Source organism: Narcine bancroftii, chromosome 8, assembly GCF_036971445.1.
Source record: "Narcine bancroftii isolate sNarBan1 chromosome 8, sNarBan1.hap1, whole genome shotgun sequence".
Classification (NCBI taxonomy): Eukaryota; Metazoa; Chordata; class Chondrichthyes; order Torpediniformes; family Narcinidae; genus Narcine; species Narcine bancroftii.
In genome coordinates this window covers 48,519,707-48,537,963 of record NC_091476.1, presented here as the reverse complement: position 1 = coordinate 48,537,963, position 18,257 = coordinate 48,519,707, and the positions used below count along the sequence as shown (strand labels likewise).

The window sequence follows — 18,257 nt, the reverse complement described above, 5'->3', positions numbered from 1 at the left end:
ATTTTTTTAATCGTATGTTATTTTTTCCAATGGAATACATTTATTCATTTCCATGTACCATTGCTGTACTCTCAGGCTCTCTTCCGATTTCCAAGTGGACATTATAGATTTTTTTGCTACGGCTAAGGCTATCATAATAAATCTTTTTCGCGCTTCATCCAGTTTGAGACCTAATTCTTTACTTCTTATATTACTTATAAGAAAGATCTCTGGATTTTTTAGTATGTTGTTTTTTGTGATTTTATTTAATACCTGATTTAGATCTTCCCAAACTTTTTCACTTTCTCACATGCCCAAATTGCATGTACTGTTGTTCCCGTTTCCTTCTTACAGCGAAAACATATATCTGATAATGTTGGATCCCATTTTATTTAACTTTTGGGGCGTGATATATAACCTGTGTAACTAATTATACTGTATCATGCGTAACCTTGTGTTTGTTATATTCTTCATAGTTCCAGAACATAACTTTTCCCATGTTTCATTTTTTATCTTTATGTTTAGATCTTTTTCCCACTTTTGTTTGGGTTTATAGCTTATTTCATCATTTTCCTTCACTTGCAGTTTGATGTACATGTTCATTATAAATCTTTTAATTATCATTGTGTCTGTAATCACATATTCAAAGCTGCTTCCTTCTGGTAACCTCAGTCTGTTTCCCAATTTATCCTTTAAGTAGGCTTTCAGTTGATGGTATGCAAACATTGTACCATGAGTTATTCCATATTTGTACTTCATTTGTTCAAAACATAATAAATTATTTCCCAAAAAACAATTTTCTATTCTTTTAATTCCTTTTCTCTCCCATTCTCTAAAGGAAAGGTTATCTATTGTAAAGGGATTAGCTGATTTTGCATCAATAATAATTTTGGTATTTGGTAATTTTTTTTCCTTTCTATGTGAATCTTCTTCCATATATTGAGTAAATGATGCAATACTGGTGACCTTTTATATCGTACCAGGTTTTCATCCCACTTATAAAGTATATGATGTGGTACCTTCTCCCCTATTTTATCTAACTCTATCTTAGTCTAATCTGGTTTTTCCCTTGTCTGATAAAAATCTGATAAATACCTTAATTGTGCTGCTCTATAATAATTTTTAAAGTTTGGTAACTGCAAACCACCTTCGTTGTACCTCTCTGTAAATTTATCTAACGCTATCCTCAGTTTCCCCCTTTCCATAAAAATTTCCTTATTATTCTCTTTAGTTCATTAAAGAATTTCTCTTTTGAGGGAATTGGTAATGATTGAACTCAGTATTGTATCCTTGGGAAGACATTCATTTTAATGCAATTTACCCTCCCTATCAACATTAATTGTAATTCTTTCCAATGTTCTTAATCTTCCTACAATTTCTTTATTAGTGGCTGATAATTTAATTTGTACAAGTGACTCGCCAAGGCAAATAACGCCTTTGGAAGACTACACAAAAGAGTCTAGAAAAACAACCAACTGAAAAACCTCACAAAGATTAGTGTATATAGAGCCGTTGTCATACCCACACTCCTGTTCGGCTCCGAATCATGGGTCCTCTACCGACGTCACCTACGGCTCCGAGAACACTTCCACCAGCGTTGTCTCCGCTCCATCCTCAACATTCATTGGAGGGACTTCATCACCAACATCGAAGTACTTGAGATGGCAGAGGCCGACAGCATCAAATCCACACTGCTGAAGATCCAACTGCGCTGGGTAGGTCACATCTCCAGAATGGAGGACCATCGCCTTCCCAAGATCGTGTTATATGGTGAGCTCTCCACTGGCCACCGAGACAGAGGTGCACCAAAGAAGAGGTACAAGGACTGCCTAAAGAAATCTCTTGGTGCCTGCCACATTGACCTCCGCCAGTGGGCTGATATCGCCTCAAACCGTGCATCTTGGCGCCTCACAGTTTGGCGGGCAGCAACCTCCTTTGAAGAAGACCGCAGAGCCCACCTTACTGACAAAAGACAAAGGAAAAACCCAACACCCAACCCCAACCCACCAATTTTCCCTTGCAACCGCTGCAACCGTGTCTGCCTGTCCCGCATCGGACTTGTCAGCCACAAACGAGCCTGCAGCTGACATGGACATTACCCCTCCATAAATCTTTATCCGCGAAGCCAAGCCAAAGAAGAAGAAAGAAAGAAGAAGAACCTAATACCTAGGTATCGGATTGCTTGTGTTTGCCATTTAAATGGTGATTCTTTTTTAAATTCTGTATAATCCGCATTACTCATTGGCATCATCACTCTTATTTGCGTTGATCTTGTACCCCGATATTTTTCCATATTCCTTCAATTTCTTATGTAGTTCTTTTATTGATATTTCTGGTTCTGTTAAGTATACTATGATGTCATCTGCAAATAAACTAATTTTATACAGCTTCTCCTTTATTTTTATCCCATTTATTTTATTTTCTGTTCTTATCAGTTCTGCCAATGGTTCTATTGCTAAAGGGAACAGTGAGGGAAATAATGAACATCCCTGCCTAGTTGACCTACTTAATTTAAATTGGTTCGATACATATCCATTTACTGTTACCTTCGCCAATGGTCCATTATATAATGCTTTAATCCAATAAATATATTTTTCTGGTAGATTGAACCTCTGTAGTACTTTGAATAAATAATTGCATTCTACCCTGTCAAAGGCTTTTTTCTGCATCTAAAGCTACAGCCACTGTTGGCTTCTTCTTTCCTTGAACTGCATGAATTAGATTAATAAATTTACAGACATTATCTGCTGTTCGTCTTTTCTTAATAAATCCAGTTTGATCTTGCTTTACTATTTTTGCTACTCAGTCTGTTTGCTAATAATTTTACTATTATCTTATAATCTGAATTAAGTAGAGATATTGGTCTATATGATGCTGGTGTTAGTGGATCCTTCCCCGTCTTTGGTATTACTGTAATTATTGCTGTTTTACATGAATCTGGCAAGTTTTGTGTTTCTTCTATCTTGTTCATTACTTCCAGGAGAGGAGGAATTAATAACTCTTTAAATGTTTTATAGAATTCTGTTGGGAATCCATCCTCTCCTGACGTTTTATTGTTTGGCAGCTTTTTTAATATATCCTGTACTTCCTCTATTTCAAATGGTTTTATCAGTTTGTTTTGTTCCTCTTCTTGCAATTTCGGCAGTTCAATTTTAGCTAAAAACTCTTCTATTGTATCATCTTTCCCCTCGTTTCAGTTTGGTATAATTGTTCATAAAATTCCTTAAAGTTTTCATTCATCTCCATTTGATTATATGTAATTTGTTTGTCCTTTTTCCTTGATGCCAATGCAGTTCTTTTAGCTTGTTCTGTTTTAAGTTGCCAGGCTAATATTTTGTGTGTTTTTTCTCCTAGTTCATGATGCTTTTGCTTTATTTTCATTACGTTCTTCTCCACCTTATAGATTTGTAATGTTTCGGTTTTTTTTTTGTCCGCCAATTCTCTTCTTTTTTGTTATATCATCCCTTGTTGCTGGTTCCTTATTTGTACTTACTATCTCCCTTTCCAACTGTTCTTTTTCCCGATTGTAGTCCTTTTTCATCTTAGTTACATAACTTATTATCTGCCCTCTAATGAAAGATTTCACTGCATCCCATAATAAAAATTTGTCTTTCACTGATTCCGTATTTATTTCAAAGTACATTTTAATTTGGCATTCATTAAACTCTCTAAATTCCTGCCTTTTAAGTAGCATGGAGTTTAACCTCCATCTATATGTTCTTGGTTGGATTTCTTCCAGTTCTATTGCTAATATCAGGGGTGAATAATAAGATAGCAATCTAGCTTTATATTCCGTTTTCCTAACTCTCCCTTGAATATGGGCCGACAACAAAAACATATCAATCCTTGAGCATGTTTTATGCCTACTCGAATAATGTGAGTAGGACCTCTGAACTTCCAAACCTTCATTGCCATATAGCTCTATCCCTAAAACTCTTGATTTCATTAATGTTCAGATCTGGGATTGAGAAATATAAGTTTTACCACCATCTGAAATGAATTCTCCTCATCTAAATTCTAATTGGTCTACCCCTTTTTCTAAAATTGTGTGCCTGTACTTGTCTCCTGACCCAGGAGATTTTCCCTGTATCTCGACCAGCTGTTCTTAACCTTTTTTTTGGCTATGGCTCCCTTAGGATTCTGCTTAAAGTTTATTGGCCCACTTCCATGTGAAACAGTCGTTCTGTAGGTTTCTTTCATACTTTTCTCCCATCAATGACATAAAAAAACAGAAATATTTTATTTCAGTCCATGCCGTCCCCCAAATGTGCTGCGGTTCCATGCAACCCCCATTGAGAATGACTGGTCTCGATGTTCAACCCTTTAAAGATTGTTGTATATTTTGATGAGATCTTCTCTCATCCTTCCAAACTTGGGAGCATACTTCATGTCTCATCAAATGCCTGCAACCCTTGCGGCCAGACTGGTGAGTCTTTGCAGCATTTTAATTTAGACATGCAGCACAGTAACAGGCCCTTTCAGCCCTCGAGGCTGTGCTGTGTAATTATTACCCAATTCACCTACAACCCCCAGTAAATTTTGAACCAATGGAAACATAGTCAAATTAATTTTAATATATTGATCCAAGTATTTTTGTTTTCTGTTATTTCTCTATTCATTGGTCTATTGTTAATAACCTAATTATTGGTGAATGAATGATCTCTTACCTTGGGCATAATGTGTCTTATCCCAAAGTATCCATTTTTCAAGCTATTTTGACTCGAAACATGCTAAAATTTAAATGGTAAGAAAATGACTTGAAGAGAAAGGAAGTAGAAACACCAGAGAAAAGAAGTTCAATTTGAAACAGACCTTTATTTTGTCACTAATCTTTGCATTATTTTCCTGCACATTATATCATGCTAACTGAAAGAAGAGTTTAAAGAATGGAGTGAATTTGGTTTGGACATTAGGATTAAGTATCTGGGTAGGAACACTAATTTTCCATGAGCCAATGGTGATGCAAGTAAATGTGGGAAAAGAATTGGTGTTTTGACCTAATTATATTTTATAAGGAAAAGCAAATGTCCTGAAATTGCTTTGATTTAAAAAAATGTTTGGCAATTTATTTTTTGGTAGTGATTTGATTTTGCTAAAGATTATTTTGCTATCACATATTCAAGATACCTTGCAGCTTCATTGTGTTCTGTATTTGGAGCAATATATTAAAATTAATATGTTATGTTTCCATTTGTTTCTACTTATTTGCTGCAATTGATCTGAAATCAGTATAAAGTTACTTTCTATTTGTTGGTCTTAATAACATTCCTCACTTTGCTCTTTCCATTGCACCCATACTTTGCCACTCAAAGCATGCATATTTTTCTAACTTTTCCTTTCTTTGAGAAAGGTCATTGGCCAGAAGTGTTAACTATTTTGCTTTGTCCATTGATGCTGCCTGATCTGCTGAGTATTTCAAGCATTTTCTGTCATTGTGCCACATTTTGCTTCATGAATTTCAAGACAATTTGTTGAACTTTTAAATGATTCCCTTCCAAAATAAATCATAGTCTTCTCTCGGGTTTTTCAGCATTAACTTGAATTTTCATATCAAGCTAATTTTCAGATCTTTTTGAAACTTTGCATATATATGTTAAAATGAGAGTGAAAAATTTTAGCTCTGCTTTTCCTTTACACAATGATGACACTTGTTTTTTTTGTGAGCTGGTTGGATGCATTTCCTGGCTCCAACCAAATGGTGGGTCCGTGTGCCCTCACCTTGAGAAAAGGACACAGAGTAAAAAGTCATATTTTGAATTATGTACCAATTGAGTGATGACACAAAATTTATCAAATTCTTTTGGGACACTTAGAGTTTTGTGTATTTTTTTTTAGTCAATTTTACTTAATTGATTGGTGATATCCCACCAAATATTATATGTCCGAAGTTAAAATGCTATTTTTAAAGACTGTTTTATAAAATAAATTTGATACACTCAGTCAACTTTACTCAGATTACTAATTTCTATTTCAGCCTTTCAGACTGAAGGGAAACTTTATCTGATCTTAGATTTCCTCAGAGGAGGGGATGTATTTACACGCTTATCCAAAGAGGTGAGATTTCAGCTTTATTTCCTGCTATGCATTTTCACATCATTGAAAAAGGTATTATTTTCTTTAATTTTTTTTATTATCCCTCAGTTGTAGAGGCTGTAAATCTTTTGTACTGTTAATATCACTAGTAAATTACATTTATGCATTTGCAGGAGTATTTTGTGGGGAAAGAAAAGATCAGATTTCTTTTCTTTTGAAACTGTATTACTCAGGTTTATTCACCTGCAGTTTAATGTTCTGATGACATAGTAACTGATTAAAAACAATAGATTCTCATTTAGGTCATGTTTACTGAGGAAGATGTCAAGTTCTACCTCGCAGAATTGGCCCTTGCTTTGGATCACCTGCACAGCTTGGGAATTGTGTACCGAGATCTAAAGCCAGAAAAGTAAATTCAATATTTATGTTGTATAGTTTTCATAATGATCTTGGTGTTTATTTAAACAGTAAACTGCATACTTAATAACTATATTGCTGATAAATAAATTATACAGTAAAAGTTTGTGGTTAGAAATTTTAATTGTATATCAGTAATATTAATGTTGTTTGAACATACATTATTTGAGAGTAATAGCTCATAATATTTAAAAATAAAATTATGAATATGTTGATTTGTTTTAGTATTCATTCAAGCTTATGTACATGTATTGGAGATTGTGAATTTTAATTTCAGCATTTTACTTGATGAAGGAGGACATATCAAGTTAACAGGTAGGTACATTCATCACCCAATGCATCAGTTATATGGATGATTGCGTTTTTTTTAAATGGGCTAGTTGAAGGATGATGATGTTTGGAAAATGTTTTTAAAGGAATACTAATTTGGATTTTGCTTAGTCCAATGACAAAAATATTCAGGAGTAAACAAAAATGTCTGAAGATGCTATGAATGTAATTTAAAAAACAAAAGTGTTGGAGAAACTCAGCAAATCACACAGCATTCTTTATATAACATATATAAAGATATATAACCAATGTTTTAGGCCTGAGCCCTTTGTCAAGGTATGTGCAGAAAACAGACAGGCACCTGAATAAACTGATGGGGGGAAGGGCAGGGAGAGGAGTGCAGGCCAACAGACAAGAGGTCATAGGTGGATATAGGTGAGTGGGCAGAGAAATTGATGTATTGACCTTACTTTGAATTGCCTTTTTTATACCACTTCTCTCCTTTTTACATAGATTTTTTTTTTAAACTCTTGTGTATGTACAATATACTTTTCAAATGAAGCATTACTTTAAAGTTGATCAATGGAGGAGATCAAAATATTAATTCATCAATTGGTCAAAATTATATTAAGTCATTATTTTAAAAGATTCCAAGCAAGTTGCCTCAACATCTATTTTAGACAATTTAGAATATTGATCTTATGAATTATATTTGTTTTTAGAACACTTGCATTTGTCTTCTTCTACCCAACGCTTTCACATTTTGCATGGGTAACTTTAAATATATGACATTATGGAAATGAATGTTCAATGCAGCCATTGCACCCATTATACCTGTAATTATGGGCACCCTTCCACAAATGCCTGGAATTGATCAAATCAATTATTTTCTCAGAATAAGATGGCTTTAAAAAAAATTTTAATACTTAACGAACCTTGGAGCCAACAGTCTTCAAACATCTGCATGATAAAACGATAACACCAAGCAAGTAATTGCCAGTAAGATGTACATTAGGTTTCTGAACTCTTTTGCCAGAATTAATGTTGGCTCAAATCATCATAAACGTGATCAGCCTTTTAATTTGACCAGTATCTGCATAGAATATATTCAGCACAGGTAGCTGAAAACATTCTTTAAATTTGAAAACTTTTTCATATGACATTTCTGATTTTAATGTGTGTCATGGCAGATGTTTCAAAGATGAGTGAGGTGTTGAAGCTCATAAATTGCATGTCATTGGAAGTCCACAATTTTTCTTGCATGCTATTGGTGCATTTCCACCCATCAGAGATAACCTGCCCTGCATGAGTGGCCAGCTCTGTTCCCAGTAGCCTTGACTGGCGTGAACCACAGCCCCAGGCCCAACTGCCTTGAAGTCCCATTGTTTAAATAAGCAGGACATCCAACACCCAGTCATACAACTATTCCATTAATCATTAAGTCTCTTGTAGGTTCTTGAATAGTTCATCTTACTTAAATATTGCAGCAATATTATAAGAACTGGAATCTTTGTTGACAAATGAACCATATTTTACACTAATTTATTTATTTTTAAATGTAATTTTGTACTATAATGCTGCTACAAAATAACAAATATAGTGAGATTTTCATGGCAATAAATCCTAATTCTGAGAAGTTTGTTAACCTTGGATCAGGTCATTATTATGGCAGCAGGCACTAGGAACATTATCCACCTTCTGCCTGAGGGACTATGCTCCTCCACGATTTTGTTCGGGTGCTGGTCTGCATTTTGCTTGTACCTTGACGAAGGGCTAAAGCCTGAAATATTGGTTCTATATTTTTATCTTTGCTATATTAAGTTTGACCTGGTGAGTTTCTCCAGCTTTGGGTTTTTATTAGGAATATTCTGGGATTTGCTAACTTGCCCTTCTGATAATTAAAAATGTGCGGCTGAAAATAGAAAAAAAATCTTGGGAAACCTGTAACTGCATGGGCTTCCTCTTGGTGCTGCAGAGTCCTCTTATGTCCAAAAGATATGGTGCTTGGAAGGTTAATTGGACACTGTAAATTGCCTAACTGTGTAGGTGAGTGGCAGAATCAAGAGGAAATTGATGAGAATGTGGGTAAAATTAGAAAAATAAATGGGATTAACTTGGGAATAGTGTAAATGGGTGGTTGCTGGTTGATGCGGACTCAGTGGGATGAAGGGCCTGTTTCCAGGCTCTGTAATTCTATAAAAAAACCTTAAAAATGTTGACCGTGATCAAATTAATTTGTAGCTGGGTCTTTGAAGAAATGCCCCAATAAATTTCATGTGGTGCAAAGCCATGACCTATGGTGAAAATGCGAAAAGATGCTCCGTTTGCAATTGTCAAATCGAAAAACATCTCAAAATGGTAATAGCAATGGAGGCCAATGGACCTATTCTGACCATATTAGTTTCATGTAAGAACAACCTAGCCACTCCAACTCTCCCGTTCTTGCTCAAAACCTGCAGATTAGTTCTTTGGAGACATGAGAAGACATTGAATGGCCACTGCCTGCCTTTATATAAGCAGAAATGTGTTTACTCTAAGTGTCTTCAGTAGCTGGCAGAGAAGTGGAAGGGATTCTTTCCTTACTGTATACAATCTCATGAGTTAGTTTGGAGATCGACACTCCTCCAGACCACCTCGTGTATCATGTCAGACATTGTGCTTTTGCCCATTTGACATTATCAGCCCATTAGAGGTTCCCTATCCGAGTCCTCCTGGGCAACACTGTGCTCTCCTATTGCTGAGTCAGCTTCCTTTCACATCAAACATCTTCAGCCCACCAATAACAGGTGATTTTTCTTCATAAACAGCACCACTCTATGGTAATGCCTTCTTCCCTCATGACAGGGATTCCGAGCTTTAATTCAGTGACTCAAGCTGAGCTTCCACCTCCAGGACAATAGTAATGCTAGTTTTTCTCTGCAGATGTGAATCCGACCGCAATTTAATGGTAATGCTGCTTGCAGACATTCATATTCTTTAAGGAAGAAAGGTTATTAAATGGAGAGCAGAGGTTTAATGAAGCAACATGAAAGACTTCAACATCACAAAAAGATTGACAAGGGTACTGGTGCCATTATCCTTAGCTACTCCATGGCTCATGGGGTGGAGGTGCCTCTTCAGCTCAAGTTAGTTTTAAGGGGTCCAATCTTTCTGTCTTTCTTTCCTGCATACCGATTCAGAGCAACCTTTACTTAAATAACAGCTTTTCACTTTATGTCCTCATTCGCCTCATGTGAATGCTTTCCCCAGCTGAATCATCCCAGGCAGTGCTAATGTCCACTCTCCTATTGGTGACTGGGTTCCCTTAAATTCTAACCTTTCTGCAAATGCCCTCATGGCATGAGTATCTGAGCTAGTCTAGCCCTTATCACCATTTGATGCAGTGACAATAATATTGTTGCTGTATTTGAGTTGACTGTGTGGGAACATGTGTCTGTAAATGCAGATGTTTGGATGATCTTTGAAGACTGGGCATGAGGGAGTGAAGTTGTAATTGGGTTCACTTATCCATGGATGTATATGGAAGAGGAGTGATAGTAAAAAAAAATCTAAATGCTGGAGGAACTCAGCTGGAATGAAGGTATTGTCTTTGAATGCAAGTTGAGATGAAGGAGGCAGGGAGGAGATTTCTTTTTATTGTGGTAATAAGGGTGATACCTATAAAGTGGTTATTTGTGGAATGGGGTTGGATGCATTTGCCTGTGAAATGTGTATGTATTTGGGGAAGAGTTGGAAGGTAGTTCTCTATTGACAGTTGTGTGTGTGCGTGTGTGGTATTACAATATATGAATGCGAACTCCTGTGTTGGGGTTTCTGAGTGTATTTTTGTGTATGAAGGGGATTGGTCTGCATAGGTGGTATTAGGGCAGGGAAATCGATGTATCTTTGATGATGCCAATTAATAGTAGAGCTCACACCTTGACATTTTATGTGAAGTTATGGATTTAGCATTGTATTGATCTTTTGGGTGCAACACATCTTGTCCACACATTGTCTGGCAGCTCTGTCCTGGTGTTACTCTTGAAGTCCCCTGATCCCCTAGCATCTGGAAGCACCTTCATGTCCCAGATTGTGGTTGTTGAATCTGGAGTGATGCAGTTGAACAACTCTCCATAAAAGATATATGCACAGTTTTTTTTTCTTCACCACCACCATGCCCTGCAGCTTTATGATCACCGTCCCTGAAAGACTGTGCTGCTAACCATTACAGCTAAATGCATTGAATCCAATGATGCTGAGCTGATTATCAAGATTTTTTTTTTAATTTAGACATACAGCACGCTAACAGGCCGTTTCAGCCCACGAGTCTGTGTCGTCCATTTGACCCCCAATTAATCTACCCCACTGGTACATTTTTTGAATGATGGGAAGAAACCGGAGAAAACTCACACAGACACGGGGAGAACAATAAACTCCTTACAGACAGCGCAGGATTTGAACCCCAGTCCAGTCCTGATTGCTGCCGCTATAAAGGCGTTGTGTTAACCACGACATCAACCGTGCTACCAATTGTGTTGAGAAATATCAGATTCGTTGGGTTCACAGAGACAAGTCTGGACACAAAGGTCTGCATTTTATTAACACAACAGTTTGACCATGGAAAATGTTAACAGTAATAAACATGCACACAGTTTAAAAAAGAACATGGGAAAAATATTACAGGAATAAAGCATATGCATAATTTATAAAGGAGAATGGGAAAATATTACAGAATAATGCACGCACACTTTATAAAAGAGCATGGGAAATTGTTACACAGTACACAATTTATAAAAGGGTGTGGGAAAATGTTAAACAGTAGACAATTACTAATTCACACAGGCAGTGCCGACATTTGCACACTCTTCTTTGGCTTGGCTTCGCGGACGAAGATTTATGGAGGGGGTAAAAAGTCCACGTCAGCTATAGTAGTGGTAATACCCACCCTTCCTGGACCCCTGATTATTGAGAGGCAGCTCTGGTACAAATGGTACCCGCAGGTGTATGCTCATACTCTCGGACCCCTGATCATAAGGAAGTGGTGCTCTACTGCAAGTATTGATCTGTAGCAATTTGAACTATAGCGATACTATGGCTCAGCTTCAGTGCAGTGCACACCTTACCCGCGACTCTTCCAAGCAACATGCACGGTTGCGACCTGGCATGGAACAGTGTCCAGGGCTATTACCATAATGCAGAGAGAGTGCAATGTGCTAGTGCTCAATAGAGTGCTAATTTGTGTGTCTAGCCAATAGTGACACAGTGATTTGAATTAGCCAGTGGCAAGGTGTGCACTAATTTGTGGCTGGAGCCCAATCATGACTGACAAGTGATGTAATTAGTGGTCAGAGCCCTTGATTTTTAATCAAAAAGCTGCAGATGATTGAAATTTGAAATAAAATAGAAAACTCAGGTTAGATGGCATCTTGGAAAGAGAATCAGAGTTAGTATTTCAAGTTGAAGATCCTTCATCAGAACTTCTCAGCATTTTCTAATTTTAATGGAAATGTTTCCCAGTGGAAGCACACCTGCTGTGTTACATTAGCAATCCTATCATGAATCAGAGCAGATGAACTGTATAACCATGTGTTAAACATCCTGTTATGGAGCTGATGAATTTAGAAATCATTTTGTTGATAAGAAATATTGGAATATAAGTTCTATGTGCTTTATTGCTTTGGCATTTTTTTAAAAGTTCATGGTCACCAAAAAAAATCACTTGATTAAATTTGACACATAATGTTTCTCTTGTAGTTTTATATAGACTATTTTTGGTAAAGGACAAATAAATATACATAGCCTTTTCCTAATTGATATCACCACCACACCTACATTATTATCAATACAAACAGTAAGTAACATTTGGCATCTTTAATATAAAGTCACAACTGATGTTTAATCAGTTGTGACACTTTAAGTAGATGAAAGTTGTTTATATGCAAAGTATTCACATTATTGACATTCTGTTTATAGATTTTGGGCTAAGTAAAGAATCAGTTGACCAAGAAAAGAAGGCATACTCATTTTGTGGTACTGTGGAGTACATGGCTCCAGAAGTAGTAAACAGGAGAGGTCACACACAGAGTGCAGATTGGTGGTCATTTGGTGTGCTAATGGTATGTGTGAGATTTTGCTAAACCTTATATTCTGTTTGGTGATTAACTCAGTGAAAATGATTGTATGTATTCTGGTATAGAAATTTCATTTTCTCTGTTCAATTTGTATGTTGCTTTACTTTGGGTGCACTGGTGATGGAAGGCTGAACTTTTTGGAAATTTTGGCAGGAAACTTGAACTCCTGAGAATTGTAGATACTGAGCAAAGGGTTTGCACTTCCAGCGTGGAACCAATGGTTGGCTGTGATTCTTGTTATCAAATCCTGTTTTCCCCTGACTACTTGTGCTACAGACTGCTGGACCAAGTTTTGTACTCAAGCAAAATAGAAGCTGCTTTGGAGCATTGCTAAATTTGGAGTGCAAACTCTGTGAATGAGATTTTATAAATTATTTCCCCTTTTACAGAAGATGGAACCATTAAGTTAGCAATGAAGTGCAGCTAATTTTATGCTTCTATCAGTATGCCTATATGTTTACATTTTATCAAATTTGTAAGTCAAAGACTAAGTCATATCTGTACATGCATGATGATGATCAATATTTATCCAATTATTATTATTATTTTTACTGCTTTGGTTTTCCTTTATAGTTTGAGATGCTGACTGGTACATTGCCATTCCAAGGTAAAGATCGGAATGAAACTATGAACATGATACTCAAGTAAGTTTGATTCTAATTTCACACATTTCATTGTTTTTAGGGAGTTTGATATTGGTTAACGTCCCTCAACATAGTGTTTTATGTTTTTATTTTAAAAAGTATAACACGATAGGAGTTAGTTTGCCATAAATATGGTTTACGTGCATTGGTGTAGAGACATTAGGAATATAATCAGGCCCAATAGCTCACTGATTCCAAGATGACCATCAAGAATCCTTTAACACTAATCCCAATTTTATTTCTCCATATTCCCCTTAACTTCACCAAGCGTCATCAAATAATTAAGGGAATGAAAATGAGTCTACTGATCCACCACAAATCTTCACTGACCAGTAACTAACTGTTAAAACTTATCCTACACTAACTTGTCATATTCTCATCAACTCTAACCCCCACCCCCCACCCCCCCCCCCCCCCCACCAAGTCTTTACTCCTGACCTGAATGCTAGTGGCAATTTACTAAGAAGGTTAACCTGCATTGTGGGATTGGACCTGGAAGAAACTCGGAACAGTCAAAGTGTGAACATGAAAACTATATGCAACGAGTTCAAGATTGAACCCAGGTCACTGAACCTGTGAGACAGAAGCTCTCTTATTTGTACCACAATGTTCCCCTCGATGACCATTATCATCAATCCATCATAAGATAAAAAAAATAAATTAATTATTCAATGATAACTTTCTCTTTCATTCTTAACATTTTTGGAAACTGTTTTCTTTGTAAGGTGTTTTGACAAAAGGCAATTCTGTGTAATATTACATTTCTGTTTTATTACATGACAATAGTATCTGATCTGAAGTGAAAAACTTTTATATCTACCATCCATAGCATCAATGGCATGAACCTGCATATCACTTAAATATGTACATTTCATGATAAAATTCCTCACATTCAAATAGAAATTAAGAATAGTCTCACAGTATAAATCAATGACAGTGAATAAGCAATGTTCTTGACAAAAAATTGATTGGGATTCTTTCTGAGTAAATTTGTAAGAATAATATGATGACAGTTAATTTTCCTGTGGAAAAAAAATCCCCAATGCAAATCAACAATGTTGACCTCTTGGTGGGGAGCATTTTGGTAAGAGTGACCACAACTCCCTGAGCTATAACATAGGTACGGAGAAGGATAAAAGCAGACAAAATGGGAAAGGGTTTAATTGGCAAAGGGCTAATTATGACGGATGAGGCAGGAACTAGAGAGTTAATTGGAAACAGATGTTCAAGGGAGAAAGCACAGAAGTAATGTGGAGGATGTTTAGGGACTACTTGCGTGGGATTCTGGGTAGGTTTGTCCCACTGTGACAGGGTAAAGATGGTCGGAAAAGGGAACCATAGTTGACAAAACGGCAGCTCGTTAAGAGGAAGAAGGAAGCATATATTAACTAAAGGAAGCAAGGAAGAAACTTAAGAAAGAACTTAGGAGAGCTCAAAGTGGGTATCCTCTCAAATCCCGGTTCCAATACTTGGTTCTTTTGAGCTATTCTCCAGCAACCTCCAGCCTGTGTGGGTTCCTCATCTATAGCTCACTGTCTGTGTGTGTCCTTCAGCCGCAGAGCCTGTTGGTGGTCTCCCAGCATGGTCCCTGTCCTTGTCTTTGTCTCCTCTGTTTTTCCTTCTCGATGGGGGATGTTCTCCCTGTTATTAATGCCCTGCACCAGTCCACTCCTCCATCGGAGGCTGCAACCCCTCATGGCCGCTGCCAATCACAGGCGCCTCCACCTTGAGCCCTGTGGTTCCAGGATTTTAAATGAAACACTGTTGGCTCCTTTAATAGAACATTTAAAGCCTGTTCGGAGCAGTCGGCAGTGGACTAAGCGATAGAACTCTGCGGGAAAGCTCTGTGTCTCCGCTGCTCCCTCTCCCCAGGTCCTCACCAGTGGCAGGACTGCTGTTATAGCAGCTCTGGCAGTTTCACATTTTTTTAACTTCTGTAGAAATGCATGCCCATTTTTCATATAGCCAGCATTTTATTGCAATGTTTGAGAATGGCCAAGTTAAAATGCAATGTAAAATTGCCCAGTGCCATTGTATGTATTGTTTTATATCATTTACATAAAATAATGAACCCATTTGCTTTTTCCAAGAGCTAAATTAGGAATGCCTCAGTTTCTTAGTCCTGAAGCTCAAGGTCTTCTCAGAACATTATTCAAGCGAAATCCTGGGAACCGACTAGGTACAACCTTAACACTTTTATCATTGTCCTTCTCTGTTCTAAAGTTTATTTCCAATTATTGTTAGATATTTAATAATTATGTTTAAATAAAGTATATTAAAAATTTTTACTCTACTACTGTATTGACATTTGAGAAAAACATTCTAATATATTATTGAATGCATGTTTAAATTGATAGTACCATGTGCTGTAAGTAGCTTTTTTTCAGGTTTATAATAAATCTTACATAGTTTTAATCAACAAAAGTGCATAAAAGGAATAGGAAGGAGTAAGGTTCAATTTATTCTTACACCTGAGGTGTCACTATTACAAATTTATTTGAACACCACTTCCTCACCTTAGTTGTCGCCCAAAAATTTAATTTGTCAAAATGTGAGAGAGAAAACACCAAAAAAAGATTGTCACAGATCAGCACCACAGGCCAAGATGCAGAAAGTGTTGTATTATCCCTATTTCACATTCATCCTTCACTGAATATCCATTCCTTCCTTCACAAATTCATTGACATAATTTATTCTCAACCTTTCCAGTTTATGCTTCATTTACCAACTCGTATGAAGCAATAAAATCTGATCTGTGATTTTGTTTTATTGTATGTTGGTTATGTTAACCCTCTTGTAGATTTATGTCATAGCCACACAGAATCACAGGTTTACTCTTTTACAGTGGCCACCTTGAAATTGTTGTAGCATTTGATATGGAGTTAATATGGTCAAATTTCTTTCAGCTTTTTTAAGGAAAGACATATCTATTTGCAAATTGAATTTATTTTTTTAATGTTCGGCTGCTAGTTGAGTTTTATTCCTATTAAATATTTAGAATATTGAGAAGTTCCATAGAAAAAAAATTACAATTTATTTTCTCTTCAATTTCACTGCTAACAGCGAGAATATAATTTTATCCATTATCAAAGATGACTTCTTGGTGTGGTGAGTTGAGGGAAAGGCAATACAGTGAAATTTCTTTTAGGATATTGATGTAGACTGGAAATACCATTATTGTAGCTGATTAATTTCCTGCATTCTTGCATGGTTTGGGTAAGACAAAACCTGCCCACTCTCTTGCACTACTCAAGTGACACTACAGCACCTATTGATGATAACAGGGTAGTCAGAAAATGTAACATGATGAGATAAGTCTATGATTTTGTGAAAAGAAAATTGTTATTGACAAATTTATTAGATTTTTCGGAGGATGTGACAAGCAAAAGTAAATTAAAACAAATGGTTTGCATTTGGTAAGGTATTATTTAAAATAGTTATATAAATTAACTGTTCATAGGTTTGGGTATAATGTTAGCATGAGCCGAGGATTGTTTGATGGACAGAAAACAGCTTTAGTTGGATCTTTTTCAGAATAGCTGGGTTTAACTCATGGTCCTCTTGGGCCCTGAATTTACACTTGATGTGAATGTTAGATGCAAGGATTAATGGCAATAGATCCAAATTTACTGCTGGTGCAAAGCTAGGTGGGACAGGTGAGCTGTGAGAAGGATGCACAGGGTTGCTAAGGATTAAAAAAAGAGGTGGATTAAATGACTGGGCAAGAAGGTGACAGGTAGGTGCTAAAAGTTAATATTATTTATTTGGGTAGAAAAATTAAAAGAAAACAGTACTTAAAAAAATTGGTTGTTGGGAAAGATTTGTTTATTTTTGTGGCTGAATTGTAGGTGCAGCAGTCAAGAAGCAAGGCAAACATGTTGTCCCTTCATGTAAAGGGGATTCTAGTAGAATTATGTGTTGCTATAATTGTATTGGCCCTTGGTGATACTACACCTTGTCAACTGTGCAGTGTTGGTCATCGTTTCTCAAGAAGAATATGTGGTTCCTATATTTACTGGTGGTGAGAGGGCTTCCTGTGAGGAAAGATGGAATAGAAATGATATGAAGTAAAAACTAATTTGAAGTAGTCTTGTTGAAACATTTGGAATCTGACAGGAAGTGACAGGGTAGAGACCTTTGCTGGGAGATTCAAGAAATGGGTTGCATGGTTTCAGGGCACTGATGTGAAAGAGTTTCTTCAGTGAGAGTGTGAACATGTGTCAATCTTTTCCCCAGAGGTCTATATGGTCAGTCAGATTGTATGGACTACATCTTGGAATCCAGGGAGAAAGGTTTGAGGAGCAATATGTCGCCAACTTCACATTTCTTATTTTGTGTTTTTTACTCATTTATGACTTTCAACTTCTCCAGTGCACAGTACTTTCAAGAACAGTTGATCGTGCTGGGCTGGAGTTTGGCCTCTGCCCTCCTGCAGCCATGATTGCAAATAAACATCCCATAATCTTAATTCTTGTAGGAGCTGGCCCAGATGGAGTTGAAGAGATCAAAAGGCATCCATTCTTTGCCACCATTGACTGGAATGTAGGTGTTTCCCATTCCAACAAGCAAGATCAAGGTCACAAAGCTGTTAAATGTAATGTTTTTTACTCCTGACATGAACAGTTAAAATCTAAATTTACATGGCTTTTAATTCATTACTTTAAATAGTTCCTCCTTTATTGTTATTAAAATATTTTACGTTTAATTATACATTTCCTGGGCAGAGAGTGCTATATTTTGGGATTATTTGAATTTGAGAATTTATAACACTTAATGCAATCTAAGATTAGTCTTCATGTTTTTG

General features: G+C 36.6%; 1 protein-coding gene across 4 annotated transcripts in view; it reads left to right on the top strand.

Moving 5' to 3' along the window:
* The window catches only part of rps6kal (ribosomal protein S6 kinase a, like), a 147,462-nt gene that overhangs the window by 82,904 nt on the left and 46,301 nt on the right, over positions 1-18,257 (top strand). For all 4 annotated transcript variants that reach the window (XM_069893639.1, XM_069893641.1, XM_069893640.1 and 1 more), the window contains 7 exons: positions 5,954-6,033; positions 6,315-6,421; positions 6,707-6,744; positions 12,652-12,794; positions 13,383-13,453; positions 15,544-15,632; positions 17,931-17,995. In XM_069893639.1, coding sequence (XP_069749740.1) covers positions 5,954-6,033; positions 6,315-6,421; positions 6,707-6,744; positions 12,652-12,794; positions 13,383-13,453; positions 15,544-15,632; positions 17,931-17,995 — 593 coding nt within the window. The remainder of the gene's footprint in view (positions 1-5,953; positions 6,034-6,314; positions 6,422-6,706; positions 6,745-12,651; positions 12,795-13,382; positions 13,454-15,543; positions 15,633-17,930; positions 17,996-18,257) is intronic.